The 12718-nt window shown below is 43.7% G+C and overlaps 1 protein-coding gene across 2 annotated transcripts in view; it reads right to left on the bottom strand.

Moving 5' to 3' along the window:
- The window catches only part of CERS6 (ceramide synthase 6), an 84648-nt gene that overhangs the window by 44420 nt on the left and 27510 nt on the right, over window positions 1-12718 (bottom strand). For both annotated transcript variants that reach the window (XM_053408869.1, XM_053408880.1), the window contains exons 2-3: window positions 9575-9680; window positions 6554-6684 (exon numbers count right to left, since the gene is read on the bottom strand). In XM_053408869.1, coding sequence (XP_053264844.1) covers window positions 6554-6684; window positions 9575-9680 — 237 coding nt within the window. The remainder of the gene's footprint in view (window positions 1-6553; window positions 6685-9574; window positions 9681-12718) is intronic.

The raw sequence follows: 12718 nt of genomic DNA, 5'->3' as shown, positions 1-12718 counted from the left end.
TCCTCAGCAACCCTTTTGACAGGATCAAGGAGAGATTTCACTAAGCTAAGAGAAACAAAAAGTTCTTATAGCTGGATGGATGTTTAGCCGAAACTGAACAGATTGAGACCATCAAGGATGAAACTGACCATCCAAGTCAGCACTGCATGTTTATGGCAGGATCTGATACGCACAGGATCTGATATGCAGCTGCCTTGGGGGCAGGGAGCTTTAACGGGCATAAGGAGCAACAGCACAAAATAGGGAATTTCTGAAGCCAAGGCTGAAGTGGAGAGATCTGTTGGTCCTTTGGGTTTCTTTCTTTCTCCGGTATCGATCACTGGGGCATACTGGTAGCAGTGAAATGTTTAAGCTACTTATAAATCATCCCTGTCCTTTATAACACTTTGATGTGTTCTTTACTCAGCGCACAGTGTAGCTGCAAAGCGTGTCTCAAGTATGCTTGTGGGAAGTGTTGCCTATGAGCACGTTTATACTAGACAATCTTATTAAAGAAATATTTTGGGTGGGATTCAAAAATCACACTCCAATCAGTCTGTCTGCAGAAGCTTTGCTGTTTGCCAGATGGAACAATCCACCCTCTCCTCCCTGCGTGATGATGGTATTATTATTATCTTCATGAAGGTTTTACAATGCTAGAAGCTGAATATCTGCATTCTCTTATGGAACATGTTCAGGAAGGTTGTTTTTGAAGGTGTTCTGGTCTTCAACTTGCCAACTTATATTGTTTCATTGGTGCCACCAACACACATCACTGACTTACCCACTAGTCAGGGCACTATGCTACTCATGTGGCTTAAAACATAAAAACATGCAACAAAATATTAGAAAAGTATAGTGTGACTGCTAAAGAAATAGAAGGCAGCCAAAGCAGTTGGCATTATTAAGTAAACAGAATTTACATTTGTGTAAAAAAAAAGCCCAACATGTAGAATAAGCCTCTTAAGAGCCACACACCTATAGATCAAAAACCATTGATCCAACAACAAAAAGCAGGCTATAGATAGGAGGCCTTTAAGAAGGTAACTAATCTATTTCCATGTTCCCACGGAATAGGGAACGTGGCACAACTAATAATTTTTTCTGCCTGAAGCCACATGGCATCTCAGTTCATCAAGGTTGGGCGTAGGAGGATGGCAAAGGAGATAAGGCAAAAGTACTTATCTTTTAAGGAAAGCACAGGGCTCCAAGGAAGAGTCTTAAACATGCTTCGCGCTTCTCAAATAAGTGACAGAGCTATTACTGCACACCATATATAATACGTCACAGCTGCCATTTAAACTTCAAAGTATTTCCTACAGCTGAAATGAACGGTAGATTTTCTCCCACTTCCAGAAACAGCCCCCCTCCCCTGTCAAGTGATCTTCTAGAGCAATATTGTAGGAATAAAGAACAGCCCCCACCCCACCTCCATTCAGGTGTCCAGAACTTCTGCCCACTCCTGAGACAGTGCAGCAAAGAGCCCCGGATTAGACCGTGCCAACTGCAGGGCTGGATCAGGATATAGTGAGTCCTATGCCTGTCCAGTCCTGCCCCAGAAATGCCTTGTTGTGTGGGATACCAAAAGCAGCACATTCTCAGTAATCTGAATAGTAGAGAATAAACCGAAGTCATCAAGTTTTAAGTAATCTTAAAAGCTTAGTCAAATCATTATATAAAGTTTAGGAGTCGCTTTATAAAGGGACAAAACTCTAGTAGAAGGATTCATCCAGGTTTTTTTTAGAGAAACCTAAATGAAGCCTGCAAATTGCTTCCTTTGCTTTGCAGGTCCTCTCCTCCCAGGAGCACGTTTGGCATGTCGTTCATGCAAGAGAAGCAGAATAATCATCAGATAATTTGCCTCTACCACAGTGGAGAGACTAATGGGATAAGCAAGTCACTTTCCATCTTGATATGTGCTTCTAATACAGTGGGAGTTGTGAGGGAGGAATGCTGTATTTGGGTCTGTTAATTTTCGATAAGGGCTGTAACAAAGCCACATTCTGTGCCAAGTTGGCAGAGGGAGGAGGAGAACAGGAATGAAAGCAAATAAACCTGTTCAGCCCACGAAAGAGGCTATTGCTTTCTCAGAGATGACAAACATCGTAATCAGGCAGCTTCTTCCAAAAAAAGGGGGGGGTAGGAAAAATATAGACATGTTAAGTTTTTAAAAATCTCCATAATCTTCTCTAAGACAAAATCCCAGACAATGTTAATGGCTATACAGTGGTGACAAGCTGTTATCTGCTTCACACACTTGTGTCATAAAGAAGTGTTAGCTGAGATAAGAGGACAGAGCAGCTTCCAGAAGACACAAGAAATGTTTTTTTGTATATTGCAAGATAAAGGGACATCACCTGCAAGGTAAAAAAAATGTAAGGTAAGGACAACACCTGCAGAAAGCTGCTAGCTGTGTATGTCCTCACCTTTTTCATCTTCTGTGGGCACTTGTTGATAAGGAACTATATGCCACTGGACTTGCATGAATGGAATTTCTCCCACTGTTTTACTTTCCCCTCTTCCCTGCACCTTTTACCTGGGGCGCAGTAACAAACCCTCCCCAAAAACCCAGAAACTAGTTGGTAAAAGAGATGTTTCCAGACCTTAGCCCCTCACGGTTGTAAGACCCCCTTAGCAAGTAACACGTGCAATTCACTCGCCGTGTATAACACATGTTTTGAAGGATTATTCTCTAAAACTGAAAAGCGGTGTCTTCTGAGCCACAACAGTTATCGGGGAGATGAAAGAAGGTTTCGAAAACAAGGCCACGTCGGGTACAAGTTAATTATTGAAAAGACGTTCAAGGGAGCAGTGAAACGTATGGGAGGAATGGTTCGTGCTCTCTCGCCTGCTTAAACATTTAGCAGCCGTGTTTACCTCTTTAGTGCAGAGAAGAGGAAAAGCAGCCATTTCCTCCAAGTGCCCTCATTAGGATCTGGCTGTTCTGTTTAGGGTGGAACACTCCAGGGATTCATCAAGGCAATTCCCCCTACCACATATAGCAGGGATGTTCAACAGGTCGATCGCTATCTACCGGTCGATCCCAGGGTGTTCCTGGTCGATCAGGCCCCCCAACCCCCCAACTTTGGCTCATTTCCCCCCCCCAATAAGCTCAACAATTTTGGCTCATCCTCCCCCCCCCCAAATAAGCTCAACAACTCTGATCAATGCAATGGGTAGATTACTGCCGGTTTTTTTATAGTGGGAATAGATCGCAGTCTCTTGGAAGTTGGACGTGGCTGCTATATAGTATTGAAAGGTGAGATGAAAGGGCATTTTCTTCCCTGGCACCTTGAGCGTATTGCAAAATTGGCTTTGCTGCCCATCAAATTCTATATAAAGTTTGGGGAACAGGGGCCAAGACAACATCAACTCTCCTCTTTTCATAAGTACCATCAGTCTCTTGGGGGCCTACTCCGCAATCGACTAACATGTAGTATGGCTATTCCCCAGCAATTTTGCCTCCAGATCATGTCCATAGGCTGTTTTGGGCTAGAAACACTGAGCAGGAAAACTATAGACTGGACCCAGGTGCAAATTCCTGCTTAGCCACAAAGCACAAAGTCTTTTCAAAGCTCAGTCTAACCTCTCTCGGGGTTATTGTGGTGATGACTAAAACAGGAGTGAATGATTTGCAGGCCGCTGCTACCAAACTGGCCAACCTGTTGACAAAAGATTTGTAGCATAAGACACGATGTACGCAGGAAGGTGCATCGTGCTTATAAATATGCAAAATGCAGTATCTGGTAGAAGCCACAACACTGAAGCCACAAAACCATGAGAACAATTCTCATCCCAGGTGTTCTCAAAAGGGCATTCTAATGCTGCTTTGTTCTTTCTTTCTTTTTCTTTAAAAAGGTTGCACATTTGGAACTAACACAGGTCTCTGGATAGTAAGTTTCAATGCAACGGGGCTCCAATTTTCAGAAGCCTAACTACATGTTATGAAAAAGGCAAAAGAGTGGCAAAAAAATTTTTGACTCAAAACTTCCAATTTCTTTTCAAAATTATATGGTTCATTTCTTCATATTCTGTTACTCACAAATCAAAGTTTTTTAAAAAATTTAAAGTGCCATAGTGCACTTTCATTCGTTGTCTTACAGGTCACTAAGCAGGAAGCAACAACAGAGGACATGAATATTACAAAAGCCCTGAATTAGAAACTGTGTTCAACTGAAGAGACAGCTTTTCCCTACAAGGCCAAGATCACAGCAGCTTAAAGGCACCTTCAGTAACCTTGGAATAATCTGAGAGGCGAGGGCTTGGCTCAAGTAGCACATTATGCTCCTGCATGTTTTATGAACCTTGGTTTTATAAATTATATATTGAATAGTTCTTTAGGTGCTTCACAACCTCATCTTATTTCTCTATCCAACTTTTACGTTGGATACTGCCTAAAGAGTTGTATATTACCTGTTTTTCTATCTGATGAGATAATTTATAATAATTTTCTTAATACCTGAAATTCTAAAAATAAACTGGTTCGAAATCACCATTCCCTTACCTTCAACATTTATTGCACATATTCATATCCTCCCTTTCAGGACACAAATCCTTCTGTGGTAGCTTACAAGCTAGCAACCACTGCGTAGAATGAAATCACAGCAAACAATACTAACACATTAAAAACGCATTAGTCCCTTCTCCATTGAGCAGTTGATGGTACCTCGCCCTGTTGGCGTGGAGCGGAGAAGGGAATGTGTAGTTGGAAGAGGCCCTGAGGTGGACTTCATTTGCCCTCTCCCTCCTATTTTGACTGGCACCACCCCTAATGGTGGTACTGATGGTACAGCCCCTTCTCCACCCCCCAATGCAGCATAAGAGCAACCCAGTTCACCAGCAAAAATGACTGCTGCTGGCTCAGCCACCTTTCTACTTAACAGCAGTGTCCCAATCCTATGGTGTCTGGAAGCATGGCAGGTTCACTTAAAGCAAAATCTGCTTAAAATATTAGATCTAAGTGTTCATTCTGCCCTGATTAAACCTGCTAGCATAGAAATTTAATTCAAATTTTTGGAAAGCGATAAGAATTCAGCTGACAAATCTGAGCGCAAGGAGATCAGCTCCTGAGATTTTTAGGCAAAATAAAAGAGCTTGCTTGAAATAGACTTCAAGAAGAGAGGCATATGGCAAATCATTTTATATATTTCCATTTTCATTTCCAGATTTGATCCGTTCCCCAACATATTAATAATGGGGCTACTATGGAAACTAAGCACAGGTAACACTCTACCCAATGGTCAGCAGCCAGGAGACCTGGCAGATCAATGAAACTAGAACAAAGTAATGATAGTGTAATAATAAAATTTAAGGTCTTATATATATAATAAATGTTCACAAATGTACCAACCAAGCACCTACATAGATCAGCACAGGAAGACCAACCTGAAACCATTTTGACTCCCAAGCTAACCAAATGTTTCTCTGCAAGGAGGGAGGAGGTGAAAAAACCTTCCTTGTTACAGGAATTGGGTAATCACCATTTCAAAGGAATGGGCAGACTACCAAGAAAGGCAATCAGATAAGGCATTATCAGATAACCTGGCAGTCAGGAAAAACAACAACATTCAAATTTCTGTTGTAGACCACATTTTCTGTGATATAGGTATGATGTTTTGGGGGGGGTGGTCTTGGGTTACACCCCTTCTGCGATGGATGGATGGATGGATGGATGGAGGGGTGGTCTTGAGCTCCAGGGCAGGGAATTTAAAATGTCTATATAAGGGCAGGCACACCTTTGTTCTGGGTCCTCCTCCGTCCTCCTGCGTGTGAGGGGAGCACCCTGTTGCAACAGATCAATAAAGATCAAGCTTACTAGCTGCTTTGCTTCTCAATATTCTCTGGTTGGCCTCTGTTATTTTCTCCTACCAATAGGGGACCCACGTAAGGACTCTATGCGGGCTTTTGCATACCCCATAAGCGAAAAAGGGCAGATTTTGTTTACAACAATAAGCCATTTTACATCCCTACCCCACAACTGACAACATGCTCTTGGCTGGCAGAGGCTAAAAATCACAAGCCAGGAGAGCATCCTAGCTGGGGGCAGCAGGAAACAAGTTGTTTAGTCTGGCTCCTTATAGCTGCTAAGAAGATACAGCTAAAATACAGATACAGCTAAAGCAGGTAACTGACTGGCAGTCAGGGTTTAACTAAATTCGGCCCATAGGTCTCTAATTTTACCACAATTGGCATAAGGGACACTAATCACCCTATTAAGTAGGTTCTGCTAAGATGAATCCCAGGCCACCTCAATAGCTGCAGAGCCAGCCTTGTACAATAGCTAGCACTGAGTTTGGATGCGGGGAACCAGCTAAATGACAAATCTGTTCTCCTTATATCCTGGTTCCTTTACATAGCTAGAAATTACACCTGATTTTCTCAGCTGTGTTTGAAATGATTTTGCAATCCACATGCACTGCAGTTATGAAGCAATGCTATACTATGAGAAGCAAGTGGGGAGGGAGCCTATCCTTGACTGTGGGACAAAAATAAAAAATAAGCAGTGGAGCAAAACAAAGAATCCAGTTTGCACAGACTCAAAAGGGAAAGGAGGGAGGCAGGAACAGTTCCTTACAAGCTTTCGCAGAACCTTCTCAGAGTGCTCGGCTTTTCCTGATTGCGTCTCTGTCGAAACCAGCGCTGAATACTGCGAACGTCCCAATCCAGTTGCTTGGAAAGCCCTTCAAGCCTCTTCTCGTCTGGATGCTACCAAACAAATAGGGAAAGGATCAAGAAGTCACTCCTTTACTGACATTTCACATGACACAGGATAGCATAACGTCAATTAGTAACTACAAGCTAATGACTAACATTCCCTCAACCCGGTTGGAGAAGGTTGTTTTAGCCCATAACTAAACTTTATTTGCAGACTGTTCTTCATCAGTTAGGTAGTGATCCCAGAATATCGGAAAACATACAGTTACAAAAGCATAAAGTTAAAAGCACCATTAAAATTAAAACTGGTTCTAAACGCAGCATTATAAGTGTATTTTATAGTATAGTGTATTTTATAGTATAGTATAGTATAGTGTATTTTTGGGACGCGGGTGGCGCTGTGGGTAAAAGCCTCAGCGCCCAGGGCTTGCCGATCGAAAGGTCGGCGGTTCGAATCCCCGCGGCGGGGTGCGCTCCCGCTGCTCGGTCCCAGCACCTGCCAACCTAGCAGTTCGAAAGCACCCCCGGGTGCAAGTAGATAAATAGGGACCGCTTACCAGCGGGAAGGTAAACGGCGTTTCCATGTGCGGCTCTGGCTCGCCAGAGCAGCAATGTCACGCTGGCCACATGACCCGGAAGTGTCTGCGGACAGCGCTGGCCCCCGGCCTCTTGAGTGAGATGGGCGCACAACCCCAGAGTCTGTCAAGACTGGCCCGTACGGGCAGGGGTACCTTTACCTTTTTATAGTGTATTTTAAAATGGGGTTTCAGAGTTTTTAGGGGTTTTTGAATGTTTTATGTAGTTTTTCAATTTCGTTGTTCTGTATGGGACAATGACAATAAAGATATCTATCTATCTAAAAAAAAACATACTGCAAGCAGGAAGTGGCCACATTGGTTCACCCCACATATCTGGTGTTTAATTTATTAAAGGTATGTGTGTGCGTGTGTTTTAAAGTTTGCAATAATGCTCCTAATGTAGGCATATTACTTGGGTATAAAGCCTATTAATGTTTGTGGTGCGTTACAAACTAAGAGTGCTATTATAAAAAGCAGCTCTGACAAAGAGCTTCCAAGTTTTGTAAGCTCTTCATAAATATTCAACAGCTGCATGTAAAGAATGTTCTTAAGAGCTGAGCCGCATGTTCAGCAATATCACATGTTACAGTTGCACTCCTTTAGAATGTGCATGTATGGGGTGGGGTGGGGTGGAGCAGGTGGAAGACCCACCTGTTTAATGTGACTCTACAAACAGGGAGGAAAAACTCCTTGGCAATGCAGGTTGCGATCTTAAATATGCCAAGGTCTGCAACTGGTGCAATAAATGATAATAAAGAGTGAATGAAGGATTCTAAGTATCCTGTCTGTTTTTCTAAGGCAGTAATTCCTGTTGCACAGCAGAAAGCTTTAACTGAGCTTCTGGAGGGCCACCATACATGGGCAGTGGGCTGCATTGAAGTTAAGAATTGAATCAGAATGAGATTTGCAGGTGGAATAAAGGTACCCCTGCCCGTACAGGCCAGTCGTGTCCGACTCTAGGGTTGTGCGCCCATCTCACTTAAGAGGCCGGGGGCCAGCGCTGTCCGCAGACACTTTCCGGGTCACGTGGCCAGCGTGACAAGCTGCATCTGGCGAGCCAGCGCAGCACACGGAAACACCGTTTACCTTCCTGCTAGTAAGCGGTCCCTATTTATCTACTTGCACCCGGGGGTGCTTTCGAACTACTAGGTTGGCAGGCGCTGGGACCGAGCAATGGGAGCGCACCCCACCGCGGGGATTCGAACTGCCGACCTGACGATCGGCAAGTCCCTGCAGGTGTCAGGACTGGTCGTTGTCCTCTTCAGATCACCACACAAATGCTTCTTGTTCTTTTATAAAACTTTTTATTGCGTATTAAGAAAACATTCTTATAAACGGTTCTTAAATATTATTCCTCAGAGTCACTTCTTTCAGATACCTTCTGAGCTCTGCTTCTCCATGACCAGCCACTCTTAAAATAGCGAAGGCGCCCTTCCCTTCCCTTTCCCGCTCTTTTTTCTAACCTCCTGGCTAGAGCTGGCTTGTATCTCCCCTCCTCTGAATCTGAGCTAGAACTTAACCCTTGCCTTTCCTGGGAACAGCCGGTCCCTCCCTGTTGTTCCTGTTGCTCTCTTCTCTTCAATTCACTGCTCTCCTCCCCCCCTTGGGGAATGCTTTCTCCCTCTGGGAAACTGGAATCTTCTAACTCTAACTCTTCCCTGACAGCAGGTCGCTAAATCTGCCAACAGGCATCCCAAAAAGTACGAACGATTTCAGACCTACCTGGAAGCAAAGAATAATGAAGAACAAGAACAAACCGTCCATTGTGGTTTTGAGATTCTGTTCCACGATAGTGCATGTACCTTGTGCATGTACCTTGTTAATATATCTAATCAGAAGCTTAACACTGTTGTTCCAATCTTGCAATCTTGCTATCTGATCAGTAGTTTCAGACAAGGACAAAGGTTGCAGAAAGTTCAGCATACACACACACACACATATATACATATACTTTGTGTGTGTGTGTGTGTGTGTGTGTATATATATATATATGCGTGTGTGTGTGTGTATAAACATACATATATACCGTGCAACCCACATCCCAATCTTGGATCTTGGAGATGAATTGCACTGGGCCCCTTAAAACATTAATCAGTTCTTTTTTACTGCCACCTTCAGCTAGGTGACTGGGTCTTGAAGCACTTTCATACAGCACTCACAATGTAGCATCACTCCAGCGCATTAAATGGTGGCCCCCAGAGCCAGACACTCCCCAGAGCACTGCTACCAAACAGTAAGCCCATCAGGAAGTCCACCAAATGGCATTTTGCCAAGGGGCCCACTCCAACCCAAGTTATTTCATATTTCATGACAAACCTATCCCTTCTCCCAAAGTAAACAATTTTTTTAGGTGCATACTGTACCTTTGTAATTGCAGTGAAGACTTTTTCAAGAATAGCATTAGGCTGAGCTTTCCGTGGTCCATTGGCCTGGACTTTTAGGCCTAAGGCACATGGCTTGGCTATAAACCTACAATGTTAAAAAAAAAAGTAGAGGAAAAATAAGGCATTAGACACAAGTGGTCAGATAATCAAAACAGCTCACTGCAACTCATTCACATAGCAGGAGAATGTGTTTTCCCAGTATGTCTCAACTGGCCCCCTGCCATCAAACTTATTCAGAGAGGATGAAAGCGTGTTGCAGAAGCTAAATTGTAAATAATAATTATAGAGTATTACAGAGGCTGATTGTCCACTTCTGAAGCTTTACTCCACAGATCCTTGTGTTTCTAGCTGAAGATTTAGAGAATTAAAAGAAAACCGGAATATTAACCTCTGCTGCTGTTGCTTTTAACTAAAACAGAAAAGCTCACAATTACAGAGGAATTCCTGGATTATACTAATGAACAGAAGAGAGCAAGTCAAATGCTGGGTTTAAAGACAGAGAAAGCTTAACACCCAATAGGTATTTAAGCTCATTTTACAGAGAGGTGGCGGGGAGACAAGAGCAGTTTCTCTCGTTATCAGCTCATCAAATATACAAAAAGAAAAGCATTCCCGTATTAGCAGACAATGGCAATATCCGCATACCACATAGTAGCCAAATGCACACAGAAACAAAATTGTGCCAGGGCATTCCTGGGCTGCAGCAGAAATTTATCTCCCCTAATCAGGCTTCTCTTGGCTGACTGGGTATTCACTGCATCAGAACAGACTCTCTCCCTCTCCCTCTCAGTGGCAAAAGCCAAACACGGATGAATTCAAAATGGATAAGCAAGGACAGTGTCTAACATAAGCTATGTTCAATTCATATCCCAAAGTAACTAGATTAGGAAGCGACCTTCAGTTTTGCTCTGTGCCTTCAGTTGCAGAGCCTCCTACAAATATGCCTGGACAGGACTCCAGGCCCCTATATCAGCTCCATGATGAGCAAGCAGCTGATAAAAGGCTTCTCGCATCCAACTTTTGAGTCCTACAAGTTGGGGAAAGCTTCCGCATATCATGTTAGCATTATTGGCGTGGGAGACTTGCCAGAGGGGTGGGGTGAAATAGCTGGCAATCCATCATACAGAAGCAGCTTAGATCCAAGGGTGGGGTGAAGTCTATCACTTATTATTTAAATAATAAAACACTGTTGAGTCACAGCCAACAAAAATCAAAGCAGATATTAGAATGGAGCTGTTGACAACACTTCTGTTTATCAGTGAAGCCTGGAGACCTCCAGTGAATGTAACGAGACTGCCGACTGGGGGGGAGGAGGCGGTTATACGCCAGCACTGGTTCCCATGATCACAACACTTTAGTCATGTTTACATCTGAGCCAGAGCTTTCTTGCACCATTGCAACTTTGGCATGCAGTGCAAAATGGCAGTTAGCTGTAATTACTTATTTTATATCTCCACCCTGCACTTTGTATTTATAATTGGTGCTTTTGCTGTGATGCACAGGGCTGGAATTTTATCCTGGTTTATTAGCAGATCCACTGCTGGAAGGTGGAGATATATATTTCTGGGCGATGATGGAGAGGTGGCATTCCCAGATTTTCCTTTTCTGTGCAATCTGAAATCAAACTGCATGGGCAGAGGGACAGGTATTTGGAGGTGCTGGTGATCAGGCTAACTGGGATTTTCAGGCATTGTCAGTTTTGCAGGGAGCGTCTCCATCACATCATATGTTAGGTATTAGGTAGGAGGGCATGCACTGAGGTACATGGCCTTGTGGGCCAAATGCTGGACCTAATTAAACACACAGTCCAGAGGTCTCCCCCCACCTTCACTGTCTTTGTTTCCTGTCTATATTTAGCACCAAGCTCACAGGGGCTGTCACCATAGGCTGTACTCCACAGGGGAGGCTTTAATGTAAATACAGTGGTACCTCGGGTTAAGTACTTAATTCGTTCCGGAGGTCCGTACTTAACCTGAAACTGTTCTTCACCTGAAGCACCACTTTAGCTAATGGGGCCTCCTGCTGCTGCCATGCCGCCGGAGCACGATTTCTGTTCTCATCCTGAAGCAAAGTTCTTAACCTGAAGCACTATTTCTGGGTTAGCGGAGTCTGTAACCTGAAGCGTATGTAACCCGAGGTACCACTGTAGTGTATCAGTCCCAGAAGATCTCATCTGTAGTCCTAATGCCTAACACAACACATACATAGACTTCTCCACAAACACCTATGGAAATGCAGCTCCTTCCCAAAGATAGGTAGGTAGGTAGGTAGGTAGGTAGGTAGATGGAGGAATGCAAGTGCATCTTCCCTGCATTAGCAAGCTAAATTCCATGCTGGCCACATCCAGACATCAGCTAGAACCAAATGCCACTTTTTGTCAAATGGCTCTCACGACGATGTGCAGTGGGTCAGACTCCTCCATTGCAATGAGTGACACAATTCACTCAGGTGTGGGTGGGTGTATAACAACAACAACAACAACAACAACAACAACAACAACAACAACAACAACAACAACAACAACAACAATTTATTTATACCCCGCCCATCTAGCTGAGTCTCCCCAGCCACTCTGGGCGGCTCCCAATCACATGTTAAAAACACTACAGCATTAAATATTAAAAACTTCCCTATACAGGGATGCCTTCAGATGTCTTTTAAAGAGAGGATAACTGCTTATTTCCTTGACATCTGAAGGGAGGGTGTTTCACAGGGTGGGCGCCACTACCGAGAAGGCCCTCTGTCTGGTTCCCTGTAACCTCACTTCTCGCAATGAGGGAATCGCCAGAAGGCCCTCGGCGCTGGATCTCAGTGTCTGGGCTGAACGATGGGGGTGGAGACGCTCCTTCAGGTATACAGGTATATCCATCCATTGTTCCCAAGCATTTTCTCTGCCAAGGAATTTCAAGATTTTCTGGATTTGAGCTGTAGCAACTCTGTTTAAAAGCACCTGAGAATATCAGATAACTACAGACGCAACTAGAATGAGCATCAAATGTAGCAGATCCTTTCAATATTTCACCAACTCATTTGTCTTTCAGGTTGTTCCCAGGGAGATAACAAAACCTCAATTCTGCTTGTTAATGTTTTTTTGACCACTAATATGGATGCTATTGAGCAATC

The sequence above is a fragment of the Podarcis raffonei genome, chromosome 1, assembly GCF_027172205.1.
Source record: "Podarcis raffonei isolate rPodRaf1 chromosome 1, rPodRaf1.pri, whole genome shotgun sequence".
NCBI lineage: Eukaryota > Metazoa > Chordata > Lepidosauria > Squamata > Lacertidae > Podarcis > Podarcis raffonei.
The sequence above is the reverse complement of the archived record's forward strand: the minus strand, read 5'-3'. Positions and strand labels throughout refer to the sequence as shown.